The following is an 18,653-nucleotide window of genomic DNA, read 5'->3' as shown; positions in this document are numbered from 1 at the left end:
TTTGTTGCAGACTGCAGTATCTTCTTCCTGGAGGTGGAGATGGCTCTAGGTGAGTTGGGTCTCTCCTGGAAGCCTCAGCTGGCTCCCTGGGCAGGCCACTATTTAGGAGGCCCCAAACACAACCCCATCAGTGAGAAACCCTCAGAAGCCCCCAGTGGAGAACGGAGTGCAGGCAGTATGAGCTGTGTGCTGACTCTGACCCTGGCCCCTCAACTGAGACAGCCGTGCAAGACAGGCACAGGCGAGAGACATCCCATCAGAGGGGGCAGGGCTAACTTGAACCAAGATGACTCAGGCTGGAAGGCGACAGAAAGCACATAGGTAGCTACACCCCCATCCCTGTATCCACAGAGAAGACAGAGGCTGGGCAGTACAGTGGTTAGAGCCTGCTCCCCAGATTCAGAGCACTACATGCACATTTCTACCCTGCCAATGACTGACAGTGTGACCCTGAGCAAGCGACCTACCACGCTACCTCATTTCCTTCATCTGGGCAATGGAGATTGACATGAGTCCACACCCCAGGGCTGCAAGGAAGATTCAATGAACCAATTTATGCAAGCCACTAAGAACGGCGCAAGCACACAGTAAGCACTAGTAAGAAGTGTCAGCAACCACAATCATTAACTGCGACTCAAATGCTTGCTCCTGGGGGCAGGCCCGGCCCATACAGATGACACGGGAAGGGCTTCCAAGAGAGGGGCAGTGACGGGTACCCTGCTCAGAGCTACTTTCTGAAATGACAGAGGGTACACCAGATCCTAAGCCCAGACTGGATCCCTATTCTGCAGGGATCCAGAGGAAACACCCTGGTTTCTCTTTTCTTTTTTGGCCCCTTGTGTTTTGTGAGAGAGCTTCTCAAAGAAGCAACCAAAACCTCCAAGTCATCAACTCAGCCTTTTCTTTGGGTCATCTCTGAGGCCATAGGGACATGAGGCTGTGTAAGCCTGGACTCTACCCCAGGCACTGGGCCTTGGCTGGGCAGAGAAGGGGTCCTTCTGCAGGAGGCAAGGCTCTTTGCTTCACTGACAACTCACTTGACAACAAAGTTTTGAAAAATAAATAAAACTCCTGGTGCCCAGCCTTGACCCTCCTTCTTGGGATGTGGATCTGCAGAGAGCTCCCTCCGGAGCTATTTCTGGGGTGGAGGGAGAGGGAGTTTTGAAAGGAGGCATGAGCCACCTGGCTGACTTCCCGGTATCTGAGTGACCTCAGTGAGCTTTCCCTGGGATTTGGGTCTACGTACTGTTGCAGACTCCTGTGGGGCCTGTTTCCACTGACAGCACGCTGCCGATGAGGAGGCCTGCAGCCACTTACCAGGAAGCGGACATCGTCAAAGCCATTCAGAAGCAACTTGCTCTCATACTGCTGCAGCCCAATCGACTCGAGCCACTCCCCGACACTCTGCTCCAGCGTCCGCGAACCTGACGAGAGAGGAATCGGCAGACGCTTGAAAAGGGAAAAACCATTAAGGCGGTAGCAGCGGCACTCAGAGGAAGACAGATGGCATTGCCACATCATAGTCATTACCATGAAATAGCCAAACTATATACAAGAGACTAGAGAGCAGCGGACACGCAGCTCCTCTTCTGTGTACAGCCAAGGACAGGACCACCTGGTGCTGTCCACACACTGCCCAGCCTCAGGCGGCTGCTGCCCACTCACACCCCCAGGTCTGAGCTGCTCCAGGGCCACAGCTGCACATGCACGGTCTCTGCCCACAGGTCGGGTTTGGGGGAAGCCAACCCCCAACAGTCTCCGGGTCAACTCCTCATCAGCGTGGGCGCTGAGATATTTCAGAAAGTCTGTCCCCACAGGCACTAGAGGGGGCTGAGGGCGCTGCTAAGTGCCCACGAGCCCCGCCGCTCCTCTCATCCATGCAACTTCTGGAGCCCCCACGGGGCTGTGGCGAGGAGCAAGTTCTGTGACCTTGCAGCATAAACCAGTCAGGAGAGAGCACACATCTTCATGCAGCTGAGGGAAACAGGCACACAGCGAGGGCTCCGGGAGGGAAGCAGCAGCAGTGGCTGTTCACCAGGACCCAGCACATGCAACACAAGCAGCACAGAACACGGCAGGGGGAGAAAAGAGACTTTTACTTGTTTTCCCCCAGCAGTCCCGGAATAAGCAAACCATGGCCACTGGCCCTTTGTACTCAGAGGTTCAAGGCAGCAAGGGGCTGAATGGGGCACATGGGCCAGGTCTCGCAGGGTCGGGCTCAGGTGTGGCTCTGCTGGGACGGCAGCATCGCATTCCGCCAGGCTAAGCGGCGAGCGGGCCAGGAGCCCGGTCCACAGCTAGACTCTGGCGGCTGGCGAGCAGGGCGTCTCCTGGGCCAGTGCGCTGTCTGAAGTGCTGCCTTCTTGGGCTGGGCTGGTTTTCAGGAGCTGGGCATTCATTTTCGTCTTCTGATAGTAGCTGTTCCTGTGACTCACCTGCCTGCTCAGGTGGACAGCAGGCAGGCACATTCAGTTCTTGGCTAAAGAAGACAAAACCCAACCAGATAAAAGCGATAGAAAAAGGAAGTGGTCCTCTGTCAGCTGAGCTGTGGTAGCTTAAGTCTATTCACGTCCTGCGCTGCTCTCTCTTCGGCTGAGCGATGAAGACAGCAACAGTCATCCCAGGGTCTCCGGATCTTGACGTTCTCCTCCAAGGATGAGCAGGGAAGGGAGGACATCTATTTGCTCCTCCGTCTGGATAGGGATTGTAGTGGCGCAGGGAGGACAGAAGTTCGGCCCTTTCTGGCAGACCTTGGATGTTCTGAGCTGGATGTCTGAACCCCAACCTACTTCTCTGATTCTTGTGGGCAAGAACAGATGAAAGAAGGAAAAAAGAGAAGAGGAGGAAAAAGAGGTACAAGGAAGGAAAAAGAAGAACCAACTATAAAAACATCACCTCCAGTGAACTCTTGACACGGTGAAAGTCATTCTGCCGTTCCCAGGTACTTTCTGTCCCTTGGGGCAGGACAATGACAACTTGCTTGGTTATCTACAAGACCCTGGTACCAACTGTGCCAGCCTCCACTCCCTCTCCTCTGTCTCCTGCAGAACAGATGGTGTCAGGGACCCGGGGGCCTTCTGGATGCACGCTGCCGCAGCCCTCCAAGATGCCGAGTCTGGGGGAATACTTGAGCTCCCTGCTCCTGAATGGGGAAATCTGCTCCAGGAACCTAAGCGGCAGGTTCTCGTATGCCCATGAAGTCAAGTGTCCCCGGGTGCTGATTCATTCTTGCTTGTAATCCCCCAGCCGGGCAGCTGTGGTCCTGCCTGCTGCCGGAGGATGTGCGCGCTGACAAGAGCCGCAGCAGAATGCTTTGTCTAAAGGCTCCTGGGCTCCACGCTGCCTGCTGCTGGCTCCACAGTCCTTGCTCACTCTCGTAATGTCTGGCCCTCCCCTTCCTCCCCTCCTCGCCCTCCCCCTTCCAAGCTCAGGAAAATACATCAGGGATCGGACATCACATCGGAGCAGAAGTGGCTGCTGCTGTGGCTGCTGAGGGAGAAGGAGACAGCAGCACTAGCATCATAGCAAAATGACAGATTTCCCACTATCTGATGTTGGCTGCACAAATGCGTATGAAGGGTGGAGATGTGAAACTTTACTTCCAGTTCCAGGGGCTGGAAACAGCTTGTCAGGAAGAATAGAGAGGGACCGCTCCCAGTTTCCAGGACAGCCAGGATAGAACAAAGGAATGACCAGCCCCAAAGGGCATAGCCCACAGGTAAGTGACCCCTCGCCGTCCCAACTTGCCACTTTGGAATGACTATGCTTCATCATAAAAACAGGCAATGAAATAAGGCCATTACACTTGATGTTCCCTAGGTGAGTATACCAAACAAATTAGAGACAGATTTCTCTTGGGGCCTGTTAGAGCCCAGCGGAAGAGCCCCATCCCCAGAGCCGGCCACTCACACTCTGGGGGAGGAGAGCAATGGCCAAGGACGTGTGGAAATCAGGCCCAAATCGCAAGTACAGATGCAGAGGGGCAAAAAAGATAAAACAGGTACAGGGACATAAGTCCAGGGACTACACATCATCCTCTAAATATGCTGGGAGATACTGGTATCCTGATAGTCTGTAGATGAGCCCTGGCAAAGAAAGAGTTCTCATCAGGCCCCAGAAGGGTCCTGCTTGACCAGCTACTCAACATCTAACATGGCTGGCTCTATCAGAAGACAGCCAAGCAAGTTCCCTTCTGCTTGATGGAGGTCTCTGTCGACAGAAGCCAAAGTGGCCTGGGCCAGGAGGGAAAGGTCACCCTCCTGGATTCCTGAGAATGGCAGTTGGCACAGGGATGAGTTAGCTGTAAACGCTTCTGTTGGGGATTCAGCTAACTAGCTCCAGTGGTGACAACCTAGGGGCCCATGGCCCTAAAACAGGCCTGAGACTCTAATGCTATGGTCGTGCCCTTCAGGTAAGGGTGTGGGCACCTCTGCAAAACCAGTGATGTTGAGCAATCCCACACTTGCTGCAGGGATGCCGGCTGGAGGGCCTCTTCTTCCTCCACCCAGACTGCTGACCCCAGAGCCCAGATCTTTTCTCTCTGATCCTGAAACCCAACCCAAGGACAATCTGAACCCTGATACTGACAAGTCAAAATAAACCGTGATTCTGTTTTGGTCTGAGCTGAAGATGGTACTCCCTGAGATCCTGGAGAAATACCTCTCCTGACCCATCAGACAGGGTTCACAGGCAGGCCTGAGCCCATCCTTTCTATGTTTCAGAGCCTGGCAGTGGTGCAGACACAGCAGCCTGGCGTTCTGCAGCACGGGCGGATGAACCCTCTGTTTAGGTGGTCCCCCACATGTGCCTGCTCTTGACTTTCCCAGGCTGTACTATAGAGGATGGTTCACGAAAATGACTACTAAACCAAGACTGTGCTGGGATCCAGAAACCCAAGGGTAGAGGCAGACTGCCTCACAACACTCATATGGGTTTATGGGAGAACAAGAACTGGTAGGTGGGATCAGACAGGAGACCAGACGTCACGGGAAAGCTCGGCATTCACACTTCCAAGGGGAGGGCTCTTCCTGAGGTGCTGCCACATTGCCTGGCTTAGCAAATCCAAGAGGCAATGGCTGTTTCTGACTCCCAGCTCTCAAGCGCATGCAAGTGATTTTGGCTCCTGCTCCTTGTACGCAGAAAGCAGAAAGCATCCTCCATGGAACTCACTGCTATCCATCCCATCCCTGTTGTCAAAGCACTGCTTTGAAAATGGTAACAGTGTTTGTCTCAGTCCTGAACATCTATTTCCTATAAACACTCAACCCTTGGAAAAGCCTGTAAATGACAACAGAGCATGAGATTGTTTGACTGACTGAAAGAAACAGATCCTAAAAACAGATCCACAAACTTAGACAGAAAAGCCACCTCTGCAAACTCCAGCATAACCCAAGACTGATAAAAATGGACCAAGCCCAGCTCAGCCCTCTCTGCTAGAACCCAGGGAAACACTGCTGTGGAGGGGACGGTGGCTCCAGGAACCAAGACAGCTGATGGAGGGAGACTAGCCAGGGAGCAGAAGCCTCTGTCATCTAGGTTTCTCGATATGAGTAAAGCATGATTTCACGGACAAAAAGGAACATAGGGCCCAGCACAGTGGCTCACGCCTATAATCCCAGCATTTTGGGAGGCTGAGGCAGGTGGATCACGAGGTCAGGAGTTTGAGACCAGCCTGACCAACATGGTGAAACCCTGTCTCTACTAAAAATATAATAATTAGCCAGGCATGACGGCACGTGCCTGTAATTCCAGCTACTTAGGAGGCTGAGGCAGGATAACTGCTTGAACCCAGGAGGCAGAGGTTGCAGTAAGCCAAGATCATGCCATTGTACTCTAGCCTGGGTGACAAGTGAGACTCCATCTCAAAAAAAAAACAGTTACTATTTATTGAATATCTCTTTAGCTGAAGTATTTCTATCTACTACTCATTCACAGCAAACCTGTGAGGTTGACACTATTATCCAAAGGTTGCAGATGAGGGGTGAAGGGTGCAGAGACATTAAGTGACTTGCTAAGACATGTACGTCTCTATAGCCAAGATTTGAACCCAGGGCTGTGAGGCTCCAGAGACCAGGCCATCCCCACCAGGCCCTGTGGTCTCCCATGATCCTTTTTCCCTGATGTGCACACTCAAAGTCCACCCATTTGACTTCCTGTCAGGACCACAGAAGCCCATGGAAGAACCAGAGATGCCACTCGAGACTGACAGGTCAATCCCGGATGGAGCCTCCCAAGTGAGCAAGAAGTTCCGCCCCTTCAGTGCAGAGAGGCATTTCCATGAGGGTGAGAGGCCAGGCTCCTGGCTGGGCTGCTTTCAGCCTGGATGCTCCGGTGCCCAGACCATCTTCGGATGCTTGGGGGAAGAGGTGTGAGACCTGCTCTGAGAGGCACCTTTAAGAGCATCTCACCTGAGAAAGCAACACAGCGCAATCCTATTATCAGAGAAAACAGCTCAGATAGCCTCCCCATTCCCTGTTTCAAACAAAGAAAACAGAAGCTGACCTCACTACTAGGGCTTAGAAAGAATGATCAAAGTAGCAGTGACATAGTGTAAGAATGGTAAATGACAAAGTAAACTGAGGCGCAGGGAGCTGTGGGAAGAGGAAACGGCACAGTCAACCCTCCCAGGCGATTCACATGCATGCTACGAGTCCGAGACCCCTGGTCTAACCCAATGCTCTGCCACTGTCATGGATGAGACTAGAGCTGCCTTGGAAGCTGCAGAGACAACTGCTATTTTTTGTAAAGGAGGGGTTTCGCCATGTTGTCCAGGTTGAACTCAAACTCTTGGACTCACGTGATTTGCCCACCTTGGCCTGGCCTCCCAGAGTACTAGGATCAAAGGCATGAGCCACTGTACCCAGCTATTTTTTATTTTTTGTAGAGTTGGGGGTCTCACTATGTTGCCCAGGCTGGTTTCAAACTCCTGGGCTCAAGTGATCTTCCTGCCTTGGCCTCCCAAGGTGCTGGGACTACAGATGTGAGCCATCACACCTCGCAAGCTTCCATTTAAAGTGGATGAAAATGAGGATGATACTGCCTCTTGTCCAGGGTCGTGTGAATTAAAAGATATCATGTACATAAAGCACCTGGCTGAAGGTCCAGCTCACAGTAAGTGCTGAGATAGACTCCGATCTAAGCCAATATAAGAAAGCCCATAAAACAGTGAATAAATGATGATTGTTCATCTAAAAAATTTTCATAATAGGAAGCTTTAAAATTCATTTTGTACCATTTCCCCTCCCATATGTAAAAGGAGTCATGGCTCTAAAAATAATAGCAAGATGGGGCTGTCTAGATATTGGAGACTGAATTGTAGGAGCATAATGTGGTCTGAAGCTGACCTCTCCCACCCCCGAACGTCTGTCTTCTGTGTTAGAGGAAAGCCTGAGCCAGGAAGGAGCCAGACTGCCAAGGTCTGTGGAGAAAATGGCTACTTGGTCCGGTACCTGAGATCTTCTGCCGTTCCTGAGAAAAGTCAATCCCTTCTCCAATAGAGCTCATGATTTTCTCAATCTGAAATGGAAGAAAAAACAAAGAGGAGAGGCAGTTAGGCTTGGGATAAACATTGCCAGCTCACCACCAGCACCACTAGGGGCTGAGACCTCCAGGTGTCTTTCAGATGCTTCCTAGACCAGCACCAGCCTGCAAGATATCAGGACCCTCTGCTGCTCAGATCCAAGAGAGGCCTTCTCTAGTACCACAGGGTCTGAAGTACTGCTCTGAACGGAGTGAGATGGTTGACAATCTGAGCTTAGCTGCTAGAAATACCAAAGAGCCTCCCTTTCGAGGCATCTCTATTTCACTCCCCAGCAGTTCTCCCAGACCAGCAGAGACTGGGGAGAGGCTGCAATCACAGGCCAGACCTGGCCATTTCATTGCTCACGCTAGACTTTAAGTTCCATGAGAGTGGAGATTTGCCAGCTTTGTTCCATGCTACCCTGAGTGCCTAGGGTAGTGCCTGGTAAACAATAAGCATTCAGCAGATGATTGATATTGTATGACCACCAGCTCTGGGGAGTGAGGACGATTTCGAGAGTACCTGCACATAGGAACCCCTGGGAAAGCAGGCAATTACACCTGAATGGAAGGTCTTTTGCTTCTTGGAGGCCAGCAGTCCTGGATAGAGCTCTGTGTTCAGGGGATGAGAAGGGGCACAGACACCTGTCCCTCCTCTGGACCACAGCCGAGAAAGCTAGTCTGAAACCATCCAATGTCTCCAGCACTGCCCCTAGTATGGACCTCCTGTCCCAGCCATCTGGCCTCGGTCACTCTAGGCCAGATCCAAGCCCCTTCCCCAGGAAACCTGGCCAGGGGCAGGACTAGGCCGTGGGGAACAGCCACCTTCTCTTTTTCCCTCCTCCTCCTTTTTGGGTTACAGTGATAATGAGCTCATTCACTGCTCTTTTCCCAAAGAAATGAAAAGAGGACCTTTTGTACCAGGGCTTGGATGCTTTTTCCTATAAGTGCAAGTAAGGAACCTGGGTCAGACAATCAGAAAAACAATTCTCCAGCCAGCCTCCAGCTGGCAGACAAAGCCGCACATCTGACACCCAGCAGAAAAGCACAGAGCAAGCACCACCTTTCCTCAGGCAGCCAGGGGCTCAGGGAGGTATCTTCCTCCAGCCGCAGAAGCTGCTGCTGGCTCAGGCTGTCACTCGATTACCTGTTAACCAGATTGCAAGCCCCTTCCCTGAGCTCAGCAAGGAAGAGGGAAACAAATCTGATCCCTGGAGCAAACTGGGGTTGTGTCTCTACGTACTGGCCCCAGCAGCCCAGAGGCACGGGGAGGAGGGATAGAGTCAGAGCAAGTTGGCTCTGCCCCTTGAAGAAAATGCCTCCCTCCACCCTCATCACTTTCTTTGGCCCTGCCTGTTTCAAGTGCTGCCTCCTTCAGCAGGGGCAGCATGATACAAGGGAAACTACCCAGACAGACAGGCGACTATCCTCACCCTCCCAAAGCTTCCATTTATTTTTATTTTTATTACTCTTTTTTTTAAATAGAGATGAGGTCTTGCTATGTTCTCCAGACTGCTCTTGAACTCATGGGCTCAAGTGACCCTCCCATTTTAGCCTCCCGAATACAAAGACAACAGGTAGGCACCACCATGCCTTGCTATTTTAATTTTTATTTTTTTGAGGCAGGGTCTCGCTTTGTCGCCCAGGCTGGAGTGCAGTGGTGTGATCATGGCTCACTGCAACCTCCACCTCCTGGGCTCAAGAGATCCTCCCACCGCAGCTTCCCTAGTAGCTGAGACTATAGGCTTGCCAGCTCACCAAAATTGCCATTTTTGTGGTACCACATCTGGCTAATTTTTTGTTATTTTTTGTACAGGCAGGGTTTCACCATGTTGTCCAGGCTGGCCTCAAACTCTTGGACTCAAGAGATTTGCCCACCTTGGCCTCCCAGAGTGCTAGTATTATAGGTATGAGCACTGTACCTGATGGGGTCTTACTATGTTGTCCAGGCTGGTTTCAAAATCCTGGGCTCAAGTGATCTTTCTGCCTTGGTCTCCCAAAGTGCTGGGACTACAGGTGTGAGCCTCGCACCTGGCAAGCTTCCATTTAAAGTGGATAAAAATGAGGATGCTACTGCCTCTTGTTCAGGGTTGTGTGGATTAAAAGATATCATGTACATAAAGCACCTGGCTGAAGGCCTAGCTCACAGTAAATGCTCAGTAGGAGGTTAGTTTGCTTTCCACTTCGAGTGCTCCAGCCTAGTAAAGCCTATTTTTAAAGCTGTAAAATATTTTTACTTGCATTCATTTTTTGATACATTCGCATGATTCAAAATTCAAAAGATACAAGACGTTACTGGGAAAAAAGTCTCCCTTACCCATCTCCCAGTTGCTTCTCCCGCATCCTTCTATTCTACTCATATGTACAGCGTACAACTGTATTTTATTTGCCTTGTCACCGCTGGGCCTGGCACATGGTAAAAAGACAACCTATTGAATGAATCTGTGAATGAACCAAAGTGTAGTTTACATTTCTTCAGAGTCTGCACTGAAAAAGCTGTTCTCTACACCAGGGTGCTGGGGAAGGAACGGACTGAAATGGTGGGGTGACTCCAAGGTATCCTTTGAAATAAAGTCATCTATATTACATATTTCATTATTATAATAATCACTTAATATCTGAAGCCCCAGCTGGCCTGTCCAATCAGCATCCCTTGGTGGTATAATTTGTGAAATTTTGCTGACGGGCCTTTGGGCATCAGAGTGAACGGATGCTTGCCAGGAGTCGCCAGCTAGTCAACTGACATAGGCCAGCAGAAGCCCAGGTTTCTTTTATTTTTTTTTTGAGACATGGTCTCACTCTGTCACTCGGGCTGGGGTGCAATGGCGCAATCAATCATAGCTCATTGAAACTCTGAACTCCTGAGCTCAAGGGATCCTCCCGCCTTAGCCTCCCAAAGTGCTGGCATTATAGGTGCCTGACCCGGAAATCTGGGTACCTACCCATGGGTGGGTATGTGAGGTGTTCCAGATGGCAGACCGGCTGGGAAATGCTAATGGATACTCTCCGAACGATTTTGCCCGGGCTAGGAAGTTGTTTTATTGTTCTGTGAACTGCTGTGGCTGTTAGCTGAGCTGATTCTAGTTCCAGAAAATCTCAGCGTCCTTGGCAGCCTATAACCCCGGACTCCTTCCTCAGCAACTGGAACTTCCTTGGTAGAAGCTCCGGCCCAGGAGGGACATGGCAACGAAGAAGCCCTGTTTGGGCAGAGATTGGCAGGCCCTCCTCCCTGGCACCAAAGCAAAGCGTCTGGAACTGTGGTCCGCCCAAGCCCTCAGCCTGGGCTGTGGAGATGGGGAGGAGCTGGAGCGCATCTCTCCTTGCCTCACCTGCATGGTCCACAACCAGCAGAGAGGAAATATGATCATTTTAGTCTAGACAAAGAAAAGTATTCAGACACAGCAGATATCATTCTGATCTACACACTTCATGCAGTTTAACCTCCTAGGCTTGAGTTAAAAAACAATCTGAATAGGCAGCTTTCCCAGAAATGTTCTGCATTTCAGGAGAAGAGGCAGGTGAAATGTAATGGATGGGCACCATTTAGTGTTCCCTTCTTTTTCTGTGGTTCTGGATGAGTGACACTTCAGAGAGAGAGATGAGAAATGGCCATGCTTCCTTATTACTGCACTTCACATGAACTGATGGAGAACTTACACTTGTGTTTGTTAATATAAGAACTTGAAAGTTATCAGTATAATGGACTCTTGTCTTCAACGAACACTTGGAAATACTCCATTTTCAGAAAGTTTTCAGGATGACTCTGTTTAGACTATTTTTCCCTGCCAGGGCTGTGTGAAATGTATTCCCCATATGGCTAAAAACAAGAACAAAAACAAACACTGGAGATACTGCTGCTCAGGCCATCTGACATCTGCTTGTTTAAACCAAAGGATTCTGGTTGCCCACGGGCTGGCAATGGGAGGTGGAGCTCTGCATGGGTAGGCCTCCATCCCTCATCACCAGGCAGTGAGTCATGCCGATCGATGACGCCTGGCTTTTTAATAGATACTGGGAGTTGAAGGAGGGGGAAGAAAGAGTTGTGATGGGTCTTCTATGTGCCAGGAAGTATGCTGGGCACAGGCAGACCATAAGCTTTGGTGCAAGTTGGCTCCAAGGCCCATGGGAAACCTCCCTTTCAGGATGCGGTACAAGTTATGGCTGTGTGCAGGACTACCACATGGGGCCAAATATCAGGACAGCAGGAATCAGTCTGGTCAACATGTCTACAAGTTGGGGCCCCACACAGAGGAGGATGGGAAAGGAATCGCTTTCCTTTGGTGTAAATGGGAGGATGAGAGAAGTTTCTGCAACTGAGTTGGTGCCTGGCATCAGACATTCCCTCCCAACCCCCTTTCTGCTGCCTGGGAGCTGTTGGTGCCCTAGGACCACCTGCCCCCAGCCCCGCAGTTGGAAAACACACACCGGTCTCCATAGGCCTGAGACACAGGGCTGGAGACACTTTCCACCTTGCCTCTTCCACTGGGCCCTGATGACCTTATTGGCCCAGAACGCCTTGTGCTTTGCATGATTACTTCCCTGATTAACTGTTTTATGGTGTATTCCAGAAACACTAAAGAATCATTCGGGGTAAAGACCCTGTGTCATGCTGTATTTTCTTTAGGTCCCACCATATGCCTTGTACACAGCTAGCATGTTGGTGGTGTTCGGTGACAAACATTTGTTAGCTATCGCTAATACACTTGCCATTTTTATGTTAACAGAATAAGGGGGAAAGGCAACTAACACTCTCCCTTCTGGACCAGTCTGAATTCTCTAACTCCCTTTCCCTCCTCATTTTTATGTTTCTCGACTCTCTGGGTTGCTGGTACAAGGTTGGCACTCCCCCAAAGCACCTCACACTCCACAACTTCCAGCTGACCCCTTCTCTGAGCAATCCTGCAGAGCCTCGATGCACAGCCAAGCAAACATACTATCCCACTTTTCATGTGAAGAAACTGAAGCTCCCCTCCACCGGCACTCCCAAACTGCCCACAGAGGGCACTGCTCTCATTGTGGCAGGTGCCACTGGCAGCCGAGCCTGCCTCCTGCTGCAGGGGACAAAGTAGCAGACCCTCTCCTCTGGCCAGATGGCCTTGCCAGACAGTGCCTGGACAGTGCTCCCCCTTCCCAGGAGCAAGGGGGCTGAGGGACTGAGCCACAGCCTCCTCAGCCTCACCAGATGCTCTGTGCTGATCCCATCAGGCGACTGCTGACGTCAAAATCAGTTCCTTAGGCTGTGCAAAGAACCCTAAAGACTGCTGACAGCTGCATTCCCAGGCCCAGAAACCACATAAGAATTCATCACCATCCCTGTCTTCTGCTTCTTAGCAGCAGACAGGCTCTCAGCCTAGAGTGGGCTTTGATTCCACATCTGAAAAAGGGTCACTGGCCAGGGTCTGGGTGATGTTTTTTTCCTTCTCCCCCCAGATTGAATTGCGCATGGCCTCAGGAGAGACAAAGACGGATTGAAGTAAATTATTTGTCCTGATTTTCTAACCTTGTCAACTGCTTTTAGGAGAGGGAGGCAGGATGGGGTGGGGGAGGGGAAAGGCACTAGGCAGGGAATGAATAACTATCTGCCAGCGGGCTCAGGGCTATCCTTCCCGAGGCAACCAGACATGGCCGATGATAACAATGAGGTACTCCTTTTGCACAGAGCCAGCTTAGTCTCCTCTTCAGCTGTCTCATCACAGGGGGGCACTCATGTTTTTACCATATTTATTGCTGTGCCCCCCCCACTTCAATCCCCTTTACCTTGTCACCTTCTTTTTCAATTTCCCATTTTCTACTAGGCTGAGAGACAACAGAGCTGTTTGGTTTCAAAAGTGCTTTGTCCTTCTTGCCTGACAAAGGCTCCAATTAAAGCCTGCCTTTGTGTTTGCCCCAGGCTAGACTGCTGGAGAGAGGAAAGCCACGGAGCTCTGGCTTCCAGCGCGTGGTCTAAGGCTCTAACTTCCCACTGTCCTTCCCATGCCTCTTGGGTTGCTGATATTGGGTCTTGCTCCCAGAAAGCATCTCACACCCCACAACTACCAGCTGGCCCTTTCTCTGACCCAGAGGTCAGGGCTTAAGCCCACAACTGCAACTTGACAGAAAGGAAATACATAGACATGACATGAACATGACCGGGAGGAAATACATGGCCCTGACTTGACATGACGTGAAGAAAATACCTGGACCCAATCCTTGCCAAAAGACCTTCTCATACTAGAACAGCCTACTGCAAAAGTAATCTTTTACTCAAAGCCCCAAGAAACTGCCGAAAGAATGAAAAAGCTGGGAGACCTAGATTCCAATTAACTTTATTAGTGCTCGCCACATAACTCTGGGTTATATGCCAAGTACTGGCTTTAATAAGTGGGACAAGAATCTCAAAGATTAATGAGGATTATGTATTTGGGTTCTCGTCCAATGCACGCAATCTACTTTCCATCTAGGAGCAGGCTTATTTTTTTGGTGCGGTGGGGAGGGGTAAGGAGGATGTACACAAACCTCAGAAAGCCTACAGTTACCTAAAAACACTGGTTAACCTGCCACTCGATCCTCTGGGCACCCCCACCAGCCTCCAAGTAACCTTCCCTTGGTCTGGGTCTTTCACAGTCTGAATGTCATTATGACACACTGCTAGTCTGGCTATGGATAGAATCAGGCCAAAGAAAACATCCTAAACTTGCACTCAGAATCAATTTCCTCAGCAGTGTAGCCAGGGAAGGGGGTCTCACATCCATTAGCTCCTCAGATTCTACAGGGGAACACCTGTCTTATAATATCAGGGTGGGCAGATATAGGATTCTGAGCACCAAATTATAGGTACTTAAGGAGTAAAAATAGATACATCTATACTTAATACAAGTACACTATCAGGATCCATCAGCTGTCTTGAGATTTCCTGCAGTTTGCCACTCCTAATTACCTCTGAACTTGTGAAACAGGAAGAAGGTAGATAAACGAAGTTCACAGACATACAAAAGGGCACATACTGCAATGATTCCATTTATATGAGGTTCTAGAATAGGCAGAAGCAATTTAGAGTGGAAAACTACCAGAAGAGGCTGGGTGAGGACTAGCTGGCTTGGGAAGGCACTAGGGAACTTTCTGGGAGTGATGGTAATGTTCAGTATCTTGATAGAAATTTGGGTTAAACAAATGAATGTATTTGTCAAAACTCACAGAATGACAGACTTCATGTATTTCACTTTGTAAAAATTTTACCCCACCCCCACCCCCAAGTAACTATAAACAAATACTGAACTCTAGTTAATGATACACATGTTAAAGTGTTTGGGAATGAAAGTACTGATGTCTGCAACTTACTTTGAAATGCATCAAAAAATAACATGATTGCTAAGTGGACTGAGGGGTAGACAGATGGACAGATGCAATAAAGCATGTACAGCAAAATGCTAATTATAGAATCCATGCCCTATGTGGTGAATATATAGGCATTCACTATTTGAGTCTTTCAAGTTTTCTGTAGTTTGAAAATTCTCATAGTGAAATACTGGAAAAATCTTTCAGGATCAAATCTTTTAGAGAATAATAAATCGTAAGATAAACACAGGTCTGAGTTTCATTTGTAACAAACTCTGCTCAACATGCTAATAAGCAAGGACATGCCCGATGGGCAAAGGAAACAAAGAGAAAGGAATGTGGGAAGCCGACTGCACCATTATTCCCGGTCACAAAGCCTTCTGGGGTAAGGGCTCTCAGCACAGCTTCTGTGTTGTGGTGTGGCTTTCTCTATTCTGGAACCCAGGCTAACCCCAGTCTTGACAGTCTGAAAACTCAATTATCAGTGTTCCCAGGATGAGCAGACCCTGGGAAACTGGCTCATATTAATCAGGGTCAAAAGAAATTGATCCCTACATCTGGGAGTTCCTTTAGCATGGTAAGAAGTACATTATAATACTTAGCTAGTAGAATATGTTTGTATCCTCTGTCTCCTGAAACCAAATAAAATTAGAAAATCAAATACACCTTCAAAATTCTGGACTATGTCAAAGCTGTGTGAACTATATTGAAAGCTCATTCATCTTTCCTGAAAACAGAATTCATGTGCTCACAGCAAGGTCGCCCACTGACCCTGAAAGCACTTTTGTTCAACAATGTCAAAACTCAAGACTTACAGGTGTTAGGTTCTGGGCTGGGTTCTTTCAGTGGGGTCCTCGCTGTACTAGGCACCAGCTAACTGCCCTCTTGGTGATCCAGTTCCTCCTCATAAGCACCCTGGTGGGGATCTGGCATTCTTTCCACTTTAAAGAAGAGAAAACTGGCTGGGCACGGTGGCTCACCTGTAATCCCAGCAGTTTGGGAGGCTGAGGCGGGCGGATCACAAGGTCAGGAGTTCAAGACCAGACTGGCCAACATCGTGAAACCCCGTCTCTACTAAAAAATACAAAAATTAGCTGGGCATGGTGGCTTGTGCCTGTAATCCCAGCTACTTGGGAGGCTGAGGTAGAAGAACTGCTTGAACCGGGACCCGGAAGGCGGGAGGTTGCAGTGAGCCACTGCACTCCAGCCTGGGCTACAGAGCGAGACTCCATCTCAAAAGAGAAAACCAAACATGAGAAAATCAAAATAATGTCCATGGGTCACAGCACTGGCCATATGTGGGCACTGCTCAATTCATTATCCATCTAATTCATAGTGTCCAGCATGTGTCAGGCCTAGCTTTCACTGTATTAAAGCTCAGGGTAGGATTTCAAACATACCGGATTGAGAACATTGGAAAGGCCGTATGCATGGGGTGGAAAGAACAAGGACTTATGAATAAAAAACTTGAGTTCAAATTCTAGTTCTGCCACTTAATTAGTTGTGAAACCTTGGACAAGTCATTTAACTTTGCTGACTTTCAATTTCCTCTTTTATGTGGTGAAACAAATTCCTCACTCATGGCATCATTGCTATCAGCAAATGACCTGACTTCTCTTCCTTAAGCCTCAGTTTCCTCAAACACAAAATGCACATGCCAAGAGGCCTGCTGTAAATATCTGAGGCAACATATCAGAGGTCTGAGTGCAGCCTTTGGTTTCCAGGCAGGGCTCTAATGAGGAGTTAATTTATTACGACACAAGTTTGAGCAAGCTGTGCACTGCCTTAAAGACACAGTTTTGGTGTTATTCATTCATTCCCGGAATGACACCACCCTAAAAGGCAAGGTTCTTCCTGCTGTAAGCACGGATGGTAAGATCTGATCCCCCTCCAAAAGCAATGCCTGTCTGCCTCTGTTGCTGGGAGATTTTAGTTCCTGCCATTTCCTGGGGTCATATAGCAGGAGATACTGAGCCTGTTTTTTTCTATAACTTGACCAGATGCCAACCTTGCTTACTCTAGGAAACATCTGTAGTCCTCATAAAACCACAGATGCCAGGCAAATAGTCCACATCACCCTCCTCCCTTGCTCATTTCAGTTCACAGAGATTACACAGGGCTTGAGATTTACATTCATCTGCTTCCAAAATAAACAAAATTCTACCTGAAAAACAAGTTAATCAAAACCCGGGTTCCTTTGTTTTTTGTTTCATTTTGTTTTAAAAGATAAACCAGAGGGAAAGGGCTTCCTTCTGGCAGAGAACATTTAGAACATGCTGTGTGAACAATAGCTCACTTCCTGGACACTCAGCTGGAGGCAGCTTCTCCATTCAGGACAAAACGTTTTATGTGACAGAGTGACGCCTTTCTACACCACAGTTCTTGGGTCACAAACCAAACCAGAGGATCCAAGACAATACCAAAGCCAGGAGAGGGAACAAGGTCTCAACTCAGGCCTGCTCCTTCTTATGCAGGTCATGGCTGCCTCCACCCCCCTCACCTCAGAGAGAACTGGCTCCCACAGGCAGGGTCTGCAGGTAGTGAGATGCTCAGAGACTGGAATCAGCTTTGCCGCTTTCAGCAGCATGACTGTGAACAAGGAACTTGTTCTTCCCACACCTTAGCTTGATCACCTAGAACAGGGATAACAACACCTACCTGGTAAGCCTGTTATCAACCTCTGCTTAAGGGAGCTGCCAGCGAGCTAACTGCATGCCATCCTGTCCCTCAGTGAGTGATGCCAGCGTATGGCAGTGTCCACACCGGGCAGGCTCACTCACGCACACCCTTGGCCTTGCGCTTCCACACACTCAATGTGGCCCTTACCCAGAGTCAGCCGGGATCATTTCCAAAACTGCTTATGATGGTTATATTTGTGATGAAAATAGAAAATTTAATTAAACATTACATAAATGATGAAGCCAGTGTAATAGAGCCTTTCTGTGACAACCAAGTAAGTACTCTGAAGAGACTCAATGATGAGATCATTTTTCAAAATGTGCTCTTGAATTAAGTGTGGCTGGAGAAATAAGTTGTAAAAAAATTCCAAAAAAATTCTATACTCAGATTGCTTCACAAGTGGCCAAATTCTGGCTTTACTTTTAAGAAACAAACTAGAAATTTTAGTCAATGGTGTTTTATCGATGTGGTTCATGTAGTAAAAGGAAGGCAGAGAACTCCAAATTAGCAGATCCACGTTGGAAGAAAGGGCCCAGCTCCACACCAAGGGTGCACATCCAAAAGGGTGCATATCTATCCATTTGGGGTTAAACTGTTTGCATTCCTTTTTAAAAATGACTTCCTCCTTTGACAGGGTTTTGTAATTAACCAAGCCAAACAACCCTCATCAGAAGTGGCCATGTAAGAGGCTTCTACTAAAATAATGGCACATGTGGAAAGCCTCTGGAGGAACTGGCAGCAGTGCCTCATAAACAAGACAGCTGCTGTGACCACAGAAGCTCTCAAACTACCTTCACCATCAAATAAGGCACCTCCCAGAGACACAGAATCCCTCTCCGGCTGCTTTTTCCTAAAAAGTCTCTCCCCTGTGGGCTGGTAAACCACCCCAGGTGACTCCCAGCATATTTTCAGCCCTTCTTTCTTCCTCATCAAGGTTCCTATTTGAAAAATGCTTTACACATTATTGACCACTGTCTCTGTCCAGGGTGAACCAGCCAGGCCACGATCTCTGGGTTACAGACCATGGGCAATAGCAAGTCATAGGCTCTCATCATCTGTCAATCCGGGCTACCTCAGGCAGTCAAACTTCCAAATGGTAGGGGATGAACAGAAAACTTCCCCCAGTCCACTTCAAGTTGAGC

At 49.0% G+C, this 18,653-nt stretch overlaps 1 protein-coding gene across 12 annotated transcripts in view; it reads right to left on the bottom strand.

Moving 5' to 3' along the window:
• The window catches only part of ANKS1A (ankyrin repeat and sterile alpha motif domain containing 1A), a 196,522-nt gene that overhangs the window by 29,023 nt on the left and 148,846 nt on the right, over nt 1–18,653 (bottom strand). For 9 of the 12 annotated variants that reach the window (XM_078369010.1, XM_035295368.3, XM_035295371.3 and 6 more), the window contains 2 exons: nt 7,449–7,515; nt 1,318–1,424 (listed from right to left, as the gene is read on the bottom strand). In XM_078369010.1, coding sequence (XP_078225136.1) covers nt 1,318–1,424; nt 7,449–7,515 — 174 coding nt within the window. Of the gene's footprint in view, nt 1–1,317; nt 1,425–1,530; nt 2,763–2,895; nt 3,311–7,448; nt 7,516–18,653 lie in introns of those variants that run through there. The other 3 variants (XM_078369013.1, XM_078369012.1, XM_035295375.3) reach the window with 3 other exon arrangements.

This window comes from Callithrix jacchus, chromosome 4, assembly GCF_049354715.1.
Source record: "Callithrix jacchus isolate 240 chromosome 4, calJac240_pri, whole genome shotgun sequence".
NCBI lineage: Eukaryota > Metazoa > Chordata > Mammalia > Primates > Cebidae > Callithrix > Callithrix jacchus.
This window is presented reverse-complemented; position numbering and strand designations above follow the sequence as displayed.